At 50.6% G+C, this 13,703-nt stretch overlaps 1 protein-coding gene across 1 annotated transcript; it reads left to right on the top strand.

The window, feature by feature from the left end:
• The first annotated feature begins 5,133 nt into the window (after positions 1-5,133).
• On the top strand, positions 5,134-13,073 carry LOC142912143 (E3 ubiquitin-protein ligase Mdm2-like). The gene is made up of 5 exons (XM_076060460.1): positions 5,134-5,232; positions 5,940-6,073; positions 6,406-6,467; positions 6,628-6,699; positions 12,973-13,073. The coding sequence occupies exons 1-5, from the start codon at positions 5,134-5,136 to the stop codon at positions 13,071-13,073; spliced, it is 468 nt and encodes a 155-aa protein (XP_075916575.1).
• Positions 13,074-13,703: the final 630 nt, after the last annotated feature.

Below are 13,703 nucleotides of genomic sequence, written 5' to 3'. Positions count from 1 at the left end.
TTCTTCTTGTTGCTTGCTTGTCCCACCTGATGACGATTGCTTGTGTTGCCATCGAAGCGCCGTGATCTATTATTTGTAGCGTAATGTTTTAAATTTGCTACATTTTGACCCAGACGCCAGCATGCAACGGCCTACTCGTTTTGAATGACGCAACAATAGTACGTTGTACATACACTGTTAAGCAGACGGTGCGTATTTGTAAAATAACTTCTTGTTAATACGATGTAACGTGATGCAGTCAATTTCGCTGCAGAAATTCAATTTTGTTAATATGCCCGTCAATGATTTAGAATTAATACTTGTCTGATTGTGCGCGTGCATGTAACATTTTGTCTGAGGGTCAAACATTGAATAAGTGATGTTAGGACAAAGTGTGTGTGTGTGTTTTGGAAGTAACCTGTACAGAGAACTCGGGTGAGACCCGTTGTTCTTGTGATACAGGTCAAAGGGTACTTTTGTGTTTCACGAAGCGTCTGCCTCTGGAGCAACTCATCGTCTTTGAAATATGGAGCACGCTCGGATCATTCATCAGTTACAAGGCATACCACTTGAAAGTTACACGTATAGGAGGAGGTACATTCTCTACAACACGAACTGTAGTTTTGTCTTACGTGTTGACGTAGATTTTGTCTAACTGGGACTAGAAATGCTCCTTGCTGATTAACGTCTGGATGTTCGTACCTATCGCTTGAAGCAAGCCCCACTGCTGTTGTTGAGACGCTGTGCACCAATAAGGGTCCAACACATTGACGGCCTTCAGGCCAGGAAAGTCACAACATTTGCACACGAAGGACGCATTCACGCAAGCACCCGGTGCTCCGTTTTGAAGTTTTAAAATGAAACATCTTTGAATTGTGTTGTCTTTTGAATTAGATGATTTTTATTTCTTCATTAAAAGCTTGTATCAATTTACATCTGGAAGACTTCATTGAAAAGGACATTTCGTGTGAATTTTCTCTCGTCATTAAGTAGACGGCCTTGCCGGGGGTTCGGGTCAATGCGAACACAAACAGTGTACACACACACAGTGTACACACACAGTGTACACGCACACAGTGTACACGCACACAGGGACACACACAGTGTACACACACACACAGTGTACACTGTGTGTGTGTGTGCACACACACAGTGTACACACACACAGTGACACAGTGACGCACACACACAGTGACTGTACACACACAGTGACACACACAGTGACACAGTGACACAACAACAACCGCCATTTGCTACTAAGTGGCGGTGACGTCACCACGACGCTTGTGCCAAGCACAGTGACACACACAGTGACACACAGTGTATACACACAGTGTACACACACACAGTGTATACACACAGTGTACACACACACAGTGTATACAAACAGTGTACACACAGTGTACACACACACAGTGTATACACACAGTGTACACACACACAGTGTATACAAACAGTGTACACACAGTGTACACACACACAGTGTACATACACAGTGTGCACACACAGTGTATACACACAGTGTACACACACAATGTACACACACAGTGTACACATACACAGTGTATACACAGTGTACACACATAGTGTGCACACACACAGGGTATACACAGTGTACACATACACAGTGTACACACGGTGTACATACAGTGTATACACCCAGTGTACACACACTGGATACACACAGTGTATATATACACACACACAGTGTACACACAGTGGCACACAGGGTATACACAGTGTACACACACACAGTGTATACAGTGTACACACACACACAGTGTACACACACACAGTGTACACACACAATGTACACACAATGTACACACACACAGTGTACACACACTGTACACACACACAGTGTACACATACGCAGTGTACACACACACTGTACACACACTGTACACACACAGTGTACACATACGCAGTGTACACACACAGTGTATACACATAGTGTACACACACAGTGTACACACACAGTGTCTGTACACAGTGTACACACACACAATGTACACACACAATGTACACAATGTACACACACAGTGTACACACACACAGTTTACACACACATTGACGGCCTTCAGGTACTTTCCAGACTGTACACCGTGCAAACATTATACAAATACACTTTTGTGTTGTTTTAGGGGGGGGGAGCTCAATAATGTATAGATTTTTTGCACGGCAAGTGAGCTGTGACGTCAGATCTGTCACGTGACCCTCGTATGTGGAAGCGTCACGCATTGTAGTGTAGCGGTTAGCGTTGTCTGTGTGTGTGTCTGTGTGTGTGTGTAAGCCTAACGCATTGTAGTGTAGCGGTTAGCGCTACGCTACACTACGAACCCGGCGACCCGAGTTTGATTCCCGCTCACGGCCACCACCGGTGACAATTATTTGAACCGGTCCTGGGCCTCCCCTAGGTCGACTCAGCCTCTAACGAGTAACTGCTGTGGTGTGTGAACATCGCCACTGGGGAGACAAAGGCGGCCGGGTGTGGTGAATCCAAGTCCCGGGCGAAGCCGGGTAGTAACAGCTAGTCCTGGATATACCTACACAGCCTACATACAACAGAATAAGTAGTATCTCTTGACCCTGTAGTTGTATCTACTGACTGTACAGTAGTATCTACTGAGCCAGTAGTAGCTACTGACTGTTTAGTAGTATTTACTGACTGTAGTAACTACTGACCGTAGTAGTATTTACTGGCCCTACAGTAGTGTCTACCGACTCTATAGTAGTAACGACTAACTGTATAGTAGTATCTGCTGACTCTATAGGAGTATTCACTGACTATAGTAGTAACTACTAACTCTATATCAGTATCTACTCACTCTATAGTAGTGCCTACTAACTCAAGTAGCTACTGACCGTAGTTGTATCTGCTGACTGTAGCAGTATTTGCTGACTGTAGTGGTATAGTCTGACTGTTTTAGTATCTACTAACTCTATATAGCGGTATGTACCAACTCGATAGCATTATTTACTATTACTACAGCAGTGCATACGGACTGTGGTGGATCCTGCTCTCACTACAGCAGTGCATACTTACTGTGGTGGTAACTGCTATCACTACAGCAGTGCATACTGACTGTGGCGGTACTTGCTATCACTACAGACCAATTTACTCTGACAGAGACCCACAGACTCACACATAGACCCATAGACTCGCATAGAGACCAATTTACTCTGACAGAGACCCACAGACTCACACATAGACCCATATACTCACACAAAGACCAATTTACTCTGACAGAGACCCACAGACTCACACAGAGACCCATAGACTGATAGACTCACACAGATACCAATTTACTCTGACAGGCCCACAGACTCACACAGAGACCCATAGACTCACACAAATACCAATTCACTCTGACAGAGGCCCACATATTCACACAGAGACCCATAGACCCACACAGAGACCAGTTTACTCTGACAGAGACCCACAGACTCACACAGAGCCCCATAGACTCACACAGAGACAAATTTACTCTGACAGAGACCCACAGACTCACACAGAGACCCATAGACTGATAGACTCACACAGATACCAATTTACTCTGACAGGCCCACAGACTCACACAGAGACCCATAGACTCACACAAATACCAATTCACTCTGACAGAGGCCCACATATTCACACAGAGACCCATAGACCCACACAGAGACCAGTTTACTCTGACAGAGACCCACAGACTCACACAGAGCCCCATAGACTCACACAGAGACAAATTTACTCTGACAGAGACCCACAGACTCACACAGAGACCCATAGACTGATAGACTCACACAGATACCAATTTACTCTGACAGAGGCCCACAGACTCACACAGATACCCATAGACTCACACAGATACCAATTTACTCTGACAGAGGCCCAAAGACTCACACAGATACCCATAGGCCCACAGACTCACACAGAGACCCACAGACTCACACAGAGACCCATAGACTCACCACACAGGCGGTCCCCACGAGGTGGTCGTCAGCCGTGCCCGGCAGCTGAGCGTTACTCACCCCCCCCCCCCCACCACGTCGCTGTCTCCACAGCTGCCGTGACGAGTGTCGCTGTCTTCCTGCTGTCTCCACAGCTGCCGTGACGAGTGTCGCTGTCTTCCTGCTGTCTCCACAGCTGCCGTGACGAGTGTCGCTGTCTTCCTGCTGTCTCCACAGCTGCCGTGACGAGTGTCGCTGTCTTGCTGCTGTCTCCACAGCTGCCGTGACGAGTGTCGCTGTCTTCCTGCTGTCTCCACAGCTGCCATGACGAGTGTCGCTGTCTTCCTGCTGTCTCCACAGCTGCCGTGATGAGTGCCGGTGACTCCAGGTTGTCTCTGGCCGCTGCCGTGATGAGTGCCGGTGACTCCAGGTTGTCTCTGGCCGCTGTTGGAGCTCACAGGAACATTCTGGTGAGTCGCTTTTAGGGGGGGCTCACCGGTGCTCTGTGTACTACTATACACTGTACACTACTATACACTGTACGCTATACTATACGCTATACTATACACTGTACACTATACACTGCACACTATACACTGTACACTATACTATACACTGTACACTATACTATACACTGTACGCTATACTATACACTACTATACACTGTACACTATACACTGTACACTATACTATACACAACTATACACTACATTACTATACACTACACAACTATACACTGTACACTATACACAACTATACACTACATTACTATACACTACACAACTATACACTGTACACTATACACAAATATACACTACAATTACTATACACTACACTACTATGCACTACATTACTATACACTACACTACTATACACTCACTATACCCTACACTACTATAAACTACAGTACTATACGCTACTATGCACTATGCACTACTATACACTACAATGTAATATACACTACTATACACTACAATCGGTACTGGGCCTCCCCTAGGTTGACTCAAAAGAGTAGCTGGTGTAGCGGTGTGTCGTAGTAAACAAAGCCACTGGGGAGACAAAGGCGGTTCGGCGTGGTGCTGGCCACCCACCCCCTCATGTGCCACAGTGCCGGCAGCTTTGATAGGTGCTTCTCTTCGCTAACAGCACTTGCCCCTATAGCCTGCCGTGGCTACACGGGGGACCTTTGTGTCTGTGTGAGTGATGACATGTGGCTCCGTGATGCCTCTGTCCGCTGGGATGCAGCTGAAGCTGGTGCCTGCGATGCTTCGTCTGCTGCAGTCGGTCGGTGTCGAGGGCGACACATTCACGTGGGAGCAGGTGGGTCCCATCACTACCACCAACACCATCATCATCTGCGTGGCTAGGAGATGTTGACTACCTCGCCTGGTGTACAGGAGGTCGTGGATTCCATCGCGACCCTGACACCTGCTGTATAATTTGGATTTGCAGGATTATCACACATGGCTACGTGCGGTGCGAAAGAAGTTCAACATAGTACAGACGTTACACTCACCCACCCACTCACCCAACCACTCGTCCACCCACTCATTCACTGACCTACTCACTCAGCCACCCACTCACCCAACCACTCACCCACTCTATTTACCCACACACTAACACTCACTCATCCAACCACTCACTCATCCACTCACTCACCCAACCACTCACTCTACTCACCCTCTAACCCATCCACTCACCCTCTAACCCATCCACTCACTGACTAGTCCATCTCTTCCGCCCATGCCACTAAATCACTGATCCACCCACCCACTCACTGATTCTCTCACTGATCCACACACCCACTCACTCACCTACTCACTCACCTACCCACCCACTCACCCACTCAATCACTCAACCACCCACTCACTCACCTACCCACCCACTCAATCACTCAACCACCCACTCACTAACTCATCCACTCACTCACCCACTCACTTACCCACCCACCTACTCACCCACTCAGTCACCCACTCGTGTGTGTGCATGCGTGTGTGTGTGCATGTGTGTGTGTGCGTCCCACGTAGGCGCACCACTACGTGGGACAATACATCAAGCGGAGACAACTTTACGATGTAGAGAGGCCGTACCTGGTGAGGTGTGGCGGGGACCCCCTGGGGGAGGTGTTTGGTGTGGAGGGATTCTCACTCAGAGATCCCAGGTGAGGGAGATACAAAGAGGGTGGAGAGAGAGTGGGTGGGTGAGTGAGTGTGGGTGAGCGGATGAGTTATTTAGTGAGTGAGTGGGAGGGCGAGTGGGGGAGTGAATTATTGAGTGGATGGGTGAGCTGTTTAGTGAGTGGGCGAGTGATTGAGTGGGTGAATATTCTTTGGTTCTTTCACTAAAGTCACATAGATAGAAAAATTCTAATAAAAAAGTGAAATAAAAATAAACAAGCACAAGAGAGAGAGGGGTGGAGAGAGAGAGAGAGAGGGGCGGGAGATAGAGCCTGCATCCAAACCCAGCCTGGATCTCCCTGTCTCTTTCTTCCAGACACTCGGTGGCAGCGCTGTTCGTGAAGTCATTCTCCATAGTGACGGCCGACAGCAGGCGAGGTGAAGTTCCCCTCACTCCCTCCTTCTCACTCCCTCCCCGGGTTCATAGCGCGACGTAGCACTAACTACTACTACACTACCGCTACCCATATACAGTCACACACTCACTCACACACTCACACATTCACTCACTCACTCTCTTCTTTTTATTTCCCTTCAGCCGGTGTCAACGTCACCACCACCTCCACCACTTCCTCTCCATCTTGCGCTCCAACCGGTGGCGGTGCTGTTGGTGTGGGTGGTGGTGGTGGTGGTGTGGGTGGTGGTGTGGGTGGTTGTGGTGGTGGTAGTGGTGTGGGTGGTGGTGGCGGTGGTGTGGGTGGTGGTTGTGATGGTGGTGGTGTGAGTGGTGGTGGTGGTGGTGTTGGTGTGGTTGGTGGTGTTGGTGGTGGTGTTGGTGTGGGTGGTGGTGGCAGTGGTGGTGGCGGTGGTGTGGGTGGTGGTGTTGGTGTGGGTGATGGTGGTGGTGTGGGTGGTGGTGTTGGTGTGGGTGGTGGTGTTGGTGTTGTTGGTGTGGTTGGTGGTGTGGGTGGTGCTGGTGGTGTGGGTGGTGCTGGTGGTGTGGGTGGTGCTGGTGGTGTTGTCGTGGGTGAGTGCGTGGTGTGCCGGAGTGAGCCGCGTAGCTGCACGTTAGTTCACGGCGACAGCGGCCACCTTGCCACGTGCCGCCGCTGCGCCTTGGAGCTGCAGCGGCGTGGCATGGCCTGCCCACTCTGCCGCAGGGAGATCCACTCTGTGGTGCACACGTTCCTGTCCTGACACGACACACACACAGACACACACAGACACACACACAGACACAACAACAACCGCCATTCGCCACTAAGTGGCGGTGACGTCACCACGACGCTTGTGCCAGGCTATGTGTACCCTGAGGCAACGTGAAGTGCAGAACGCCCGCTGGCAGGTCACGGGGCAGACCCAGGTGCCACGGGTCGACTGACTGAGATGACTGGCTGATGCACCACCTGTGCCCCCTACTGTGCCAACCTGCTGTGCTTTAGCCACCCGGCACTCCGCTCGTTGTTCTGAGCATCGCTCCTCCGCCCTCCATTGTTGTTGGAGTGCGACTACCTCCAACTGCCCAGTAGCATCCTTCACGAGCCTATTCCACAGAGGCCGATCTTGACACCGCTGGTACCAGTCATCGGCAAGTCCACTCAGCTCCACGTCCTCCTGTACCACATCACTCCATCTCTTCTCTAACCCGTGCCGCACCCGCTTAGCCCCCTCAATCCGGCCGAACAAAAGCTGTTTCGGCATGCGGTGGCAGGGCATGCGGGCTACATGACCCAGCCATCGCAGCCTTGCCCGCTGGAGGAGCTCACCGATGGGACCTTGCCCAGATCTTTCAACGATTTGTGAGCTCCTCACACAATCCAGTCTGGTTAAACCCAGGATGGATCGTAGGCAGGCCAGCCTAAATGTTTCTAACCGGCGAAGATGTTCCATTAGGGGGGTCCACGTTTCGCAAGCGTAGAGAAGGGAGGGAATGACCGTGGCCGAGAGGACCTGAAGCTTAGTGCGGAGCGACAGACCAGGTAGCTTCCACACAGCGTTACGCAACCGATGAAAAGATATTGCCGCTCGACTGATTCGGAGTGAGACCTCTGCTGTTAAACTGGAGCCAATCATAAGCACACTGCCCAGGTACGGGAAACTCTCCACTCTCTCCACAACTGCCCCATCACCGATTGGGAGTTGTGGGGGTGGAGTGTCCGATGGTACAAAATACACAGACACACACACACAGACACACACACAGACATGCACAACAATAACAACTGCCATTCGCCACTAAGTGGCGAATCGCGTCACCACGACGCGTGTGCCAGGACATGTGCACCTTGAGGCCACGTGAAGTGTCGAACGACCGCTGGCAGGAGGTCACGGGGCAGACCCAGGTGCCACGGGTCGACTGACTGAGATGAGATACACACACAGAGACACACAGAGAGACAGATACACAGACACAGACACACAGACACACACAGACACAGATACACAGAGAGACACAGAGAGAGACAGAGAGAGACAGATAGATACACAGAGAGCGTTTGTTAATTTATGTCTCCTTAAGGACAATTTAATGTTCATGTTTTTACCTCAGAATGTAAAAAAAATGTTCCTCGTAATGTTCAAAATATTTTTTTGTCTACCTCAGAATGTTTATAACAAAATTAACCTCAGAATGTTATTTTTTTACCTCAATGTAAAAAAGATTTGCTTTTACCTCAGAATATAAAAAAATGTTTACCTCAATGTAGAAATTCTATTTTTTTACCTCACTCGCACTCTTGAATGCGTTTATTGCCGTTTAATATATTAAACTTTTGCACATTTTACCTAATCGTTTCCTGTCATCACTTTACGAGTTACGTGTGTGCGTGTGTGTGGGGAGCGTTGGTGCGGCAAAGCAAACCCCTCCAGTGAAGGTCCCCCGTGTGGCCTCTAACAGACTGTAGGGGCAAGTGTCTCTTAGCAGCTCGCAGCAGCGGCGACCACCGTCACGACAAAATTATCTTACATCCACGTCCACCCTCTGTGAATATTCACACGCACGTGGGAGACGCGCTAACCCATCCCTAGCGATCTGAGCGGTGCGTCTTAAGAGTGCGAGGATTATTCTCCTGGCCGCTCTAACGCCGTTTCCACGTGACGAGCGACCGGACGGAGCTGCTTTCACTTGGTGCAGGGCAGGCCGCTCGCGTGGACCAAGATTGGCACAGCAGCTCAGTGGGGGGCCCCTTACACCCTGGTGGCAATGCACTTAGTTTAGTTTTACTTAGGTCTCTGTTAGTGTGGGTCTCTGTTAGTGTGGGTCTCTGTGAGTCTCTGTGAGTGTGGGTCTCTGTGAGTGTGAGTCTCTGTGGGTCTCTTTTAGTGTGGGTCTCTGTTAGTGTGGGTCTCTGTGAGTCTCTGTGAGTGTGGGTCTGTGTGAGTGTGAGTCTCTGTGGGTCTCTGTTAGTGTGGGTCTCTGTTAGTGTGGGTCTCTGTGGGTCTCTATGAGTATGGGTCTATGTGGGTCTGTGTGGGTCTCTGTTAGTGTGGGTCTCTGTGGGTCTCTGTGAGTCTCTAAGAGTATGGGTCTTTGTGGGTCTTTGTGAGTGTGGGTCTCTGTGGGTCTATGTTAGTGTGGGTCTCTGTTAGTGTGGGTCTCTGTGAGTCTCTTAGTGTGGGTCTCTGTTAGTGTGGGTCTCTGTGGGTCTCTGTTAGTGTGTGTCTGTGTGGGTCTCTGTTAGTGTGGGTCTGTGTGGGTCTCTGTGGGTATCTGTGAGTATGGGTCTCTGTGGGTGTGGGTCTCTGTGAGTGTGGGTCTCTGTGGGTCTGTGTGGGTCTCTGTTAGTGTGGGTCTCTGTGAGTCTCTGTGAGTGTGGGTCTCTGTGAGTGTGGGTCTCTGTGAGTGTGGGTCTCTGTGGGTCTCTGTGAGTGTGGGTCTCTGTTAGTGTGGGTCTCTGTGAGTGTAGGTCTCTGTGAGTGTGGGTCTCTGTTAGTGTGGGTCTCTGTTAGTGTGGGTCTCTGTTAGTGTGGATCTCTGTGGGTCTCTGTGAGTGTGGGTCTCTGTGAGTGTGGGTCTGTGTGGGTCTTTGTGAGTGTGGGTCTGTGTGGGTCTCTGTGGGTCTCTGTGAGTATGGGTCTCTGTGGGTGTGGGTCTCTGTGAGTGTGGGTCTCTGTGGGTTTGTGTGGGTCTCTGTGGGTTTGTATGGGTCTCTGTGAGTGTGGGTCTCTGTGAGTGTGGGTCTCTGTTAGTGTGGGTCTGTGTGGGTTTTTTTATGAATATGGGTCTCTGTGGGTGTGGGTCTCTGTGAGTGGGGGTCTCTGTGAGTGTGGGTCTCTTGTGAGTGTGGATCTGTGTGGGTCTCTATGAGTATGGGTCTCTGTGAGTCTGTGTGGGTCTCTTTGAGTGTGGGTCTATGTGGGTCTCTGTGAGTGTGGGTCTGTGTGGGTCTCTGTGAGTGTGGGTCTCTGTGGGTGTGGGTCTCTGTGAGTCTATGTGGATCTCTATGAGTATGGGTCTATGTGGGTCTGTGTGGGTCTCTGTTAGTGTGGGTCTCTGTGGGTCTGTATGGGTCTCTGTGAGTGTGGGTCTATGTGGGTCTCTGTGAGTATGGGTCTCTGTGGGTCTGTGTGAGTGTGGGTCTCTGTGAGTGTGGGTCTCTTGTGAGTGTGGGTCTGTGTGGGTCTCTATGAGTATGGGTCTCTGTGAGTCTGTGTGGGTCTCTGTGGGTCTGTGTGGGTCTCTGTGGGTGTGGGTCTTTTGAGTATGGGTCTCTGTGGGTCTATGTGGGTCTCTATGAGTATGGGTATATGTGGGTCTGTGTGGGTCTCTGTGAGTGTGGGTCTCTGTGGGTGTGGGTCTCTTGAGTATGGGTCTCTGTGGGTCTATGTGGGTCTCTATGAGTATGGGTATATGTGGGTCTGTGTGGGTCTCTGTGAGTATAGGTCTCTGTGGGTCTATGTGGGTCTCTGTGAGTATGGGTCTCTGTGAGTCTGTGTGGGTCTCTGTGAGTGTGGGTCTATGTGGGTCTCTATGAGTATGGGTCTATGTGGGTCTGTGTGGGTCTCTGTTAGTGTGGGTCTCTGTGGGTCTGTGTGGGTCTCTGTGAGTGTGGGTCTATGTGGGTCTGTGTGGGTCTCTGTGAGTGTGGGTCTCTGTGAGTGTGGGTCTGTGTGGGTCTCTGTTAGTGTGGGTCTCTGTGGGTCTGTGTGGGTCTCTGTGAGTGTGGGTCTATGTGGGTCTGTGTGGGTCTCTGTTAGTGTGGGTCTCTGTGGGTCTGTGTGGGTCTCTGTGAGTGTGGGTCTATGTGGGTCTGTGTGGGTCTCTGTGAGTGTGGGTCTGTGTGGGTCTGTGTGGGTCTCTGTGAGTGTGGGTCTCTGTGGGTGTGGGTCTCTTGAGTATGGGTCTCTGTGGGTCTATGTGGGTCTCTATGAGTATGGGTATATGTGGGTCTGTGTGGGTCTCTGTGAGTATAGGTCTCTGTGGGTCTATGTGGGTCTCTGTGAGTATGGGTCTCTGTGAGTCTGTGTGGGTCTCTGTGAGTGTGGGTCTATGTGGGTCTCTATGAGTATGGGTCTATGTGGGTCTGTGTGGGTCTCTGTTAGTGTGGGTCTCTGTGGGTCTGTGTGGGTCTCTGTGAGTGTGGGTCTATGTGGGTCTGTGTGGGTCTCTGTGAGTGTGGGTCTCTGTGAGTGTGGGTCTGTGTGGGTCTCTGTTAGTGTGGGTCTCTGTGGGTCTGTGTGGGTCTCTGTGAGTGTGGGTCTATGTGGGTCTGTGTGGGTCTCTGTTAGTGTGGGTCTCTGTGGGTCTGTGTGGGTCTCTGTGAGTGTGGGTCTATGTGGGTCTGTGTGGGTCTCTGTGAGTGTGGGTCTGTGTGGGTCTGTGTGGGTCTCTGTGAGTGTGGGTCTATGTGGGTCTGTGTGGGTCTCTGTGAGTATGGGTCTCTGTGGGTCTATGTGGGTCTCTATGAGTATGGGTATATGTGGGTCTGTGTGGGTCTCTGTGAGTATAGGTCTCTGTGGGTCTATGTGGGTCTCTGTGAGTATGGGTCTCTGTGAGTCTGTGTGGGTCTCTGTGAGTGTGGGTCTATGTGGGTCTCTATGAGTATGGGTCTATGTGGGTCTGTGTGGGTCTCTGTTAGTGTGAGTCTCTGTGGGTCTGTGTTGGTTTCTGTGAGTGTGGGTCTATGTGGGTCTGTGTGGGTCTCTGTGAGTGTGGGTCTATGTGGGTCTGTGTGGGTCTCTGTTAGTGTGGGTCTCTGTGGGTCTGTGTGGGTCTCTGTGAGTGTGGGTCTATGTGGGTCTGTGTGGGTCTCTGTGAGTGTGGGTCTCTGTGAGTGTGGGTCTGTGTGGGTCTCTGTGGGTCTCTGTGAGTGTGGGTCTATGTGGGTCTGTGTGGGTCTCTGTTAGTGTGGGTCTCTGTGAGTGTGGGTCTCTGTGGGTCTGTGTGGGTCTCTGTGAGTATGGGTCTCTGTGAGTATGGGTCTGTTTGGGTCTCTGAGTGTGGGTCTCTGTGAGTGTGGGTCTGTGTGGGTCTCTGTGAGTATGGGTCTGTGTGGGTCTCTGTGAGTGTGGGTCTCTGTGAGTCTGTGTGGGTCTGTGTGGGTCTGTGTGGGTCTCTGTGAGCGTGGGTCTGTGTGGGTCTCTGTGAGTGTGGGTCTCTGTGGGTCTGTGTGGGTCTCTGTGAGTGTGGGTCTCTGTGAGTGTGGGTCTGTGTGGGTCTCTGTGAGCGTGGGTCTGTGTGGGTCTCTGTGAGTGTGGGTCTCTGTGGGTCTGTGTGGGTCTCTGTGAGTGTGGGTCTCTGTGGGTGTGGGTCTCTTGAGTATGGGTCTCTGTGGGCCTATGTGGGTCTGTGTGGGTCTCTGTGAATGTGGGTCTGTGTGGATCTCTGTGGGTCTCTGTGGCTGTCTGTGTGGGTCTCTGTGTGTCTTTCCCTCCCCCCCCCCCTTTATCCCCTGGCCGTCGCCTCCCCCTCGGGTGCGGCCACGCCCACACCTCATCCAATCAGGAGTCCCTGGCTCACGGATGACGCGTCACCTCCGGCTTCCGGCGCTTAGCAGCACTTCCGAGGCGTGGAGAGTCCTGGGAGTCGGCGGCTGCGTCACGTGACGACTCCCACGTGGCTGCGTGCTGCCCGCTCCGTCCGTAGTTACCGTGAAAGACTTGAGACTTGCTGTATTTAGACTATATCGTGACATATTGAGGCGTTAAAACAATCACGGTTTGTTACTTGAACGATTTCCCTTCCCGCCGTGTAATAATGGACAGTGTTTGGTAAGACTTTGTTTTGTTTTTCATCATAACGGGACACATTTTTTACATTATTCCACATGCATAGCGGGGGGTAGGGTGTGAGCTTGAGACGTTTGGAAGCCGGTAAGCATGAGCACTTTTAAGATTTCGTCAATAATGTTATCGGTGTTGCTCAAGCAAATACATTATGAAGTTTGCACACGTGTCAATAATTGATTTTTTTTTTACGCGTGGAAAAATGTGTTACTTATTTTTGCAAAAAATTGCAAATGTAGTTTCTTTTCCAAGTGTTGTGAAAATTCTGCCTTTAATCTTAATGCTCTGTTGAGCACGAAGTGTCCGTGGCATAACCTGTGGTAATCTCCATATATACAAAATGCAAAGTTGTGAATGTGTGTGTTCTCTGTACTTCTCCACATGCAACAAACTGGAAATTTGCCATGTGGGTACTTTCCAGACTGTACACCATGCAAACATTATACAAAT

This window comes from Petromyzon marinus, unplaced genomic scaffold (assembly GCF_048934315.1).
Source record: "Petromyzon marinus isolate PM22_M1 ecotype Great Lakes invasive population unplaced genomic scaffold, UKy_Petmar_22M1.pri1.0 PM_G_Scaffold_19, whole genome shotgun sequence".
NCBI lineage: Eukaryota > Metazoa > Chordata > Hyperoartia > Petromyzontiformes > Petromyzontidae > Petromyzon > Petromyzon marinus.
Note: the sequence above shows the minus strand (reverse complement) of the source record. Positions and strands in the feature narration are given on the sequence as shown.

Excerpts from the sequence above, each read along its gene's own strand:
- LOC142912143 (XM_076060460.1), top strand. The coding sequence starts at position 5,134 with ATGCCTCTGTCCGCTGGGATGCAGCTGAAGCTGGTGCCTGCGATGCTT. Across the intron at positions 6,074-6,405 it reads TTCTCACTCAGAGATCCCAG|ACACTCGGTGGCAGCGCTGT; the intron begins GTGAGGGAGATA and ends TCTTTCTTCCAG. Across the intron at positions 6,468-6,627 it reads GACGGCCGACAGCAGGCGAG|CCGGTGTCAACGTCACCACC; the intron begins GTGAAGTTCCCC and ends ATTTCCCTTCAG.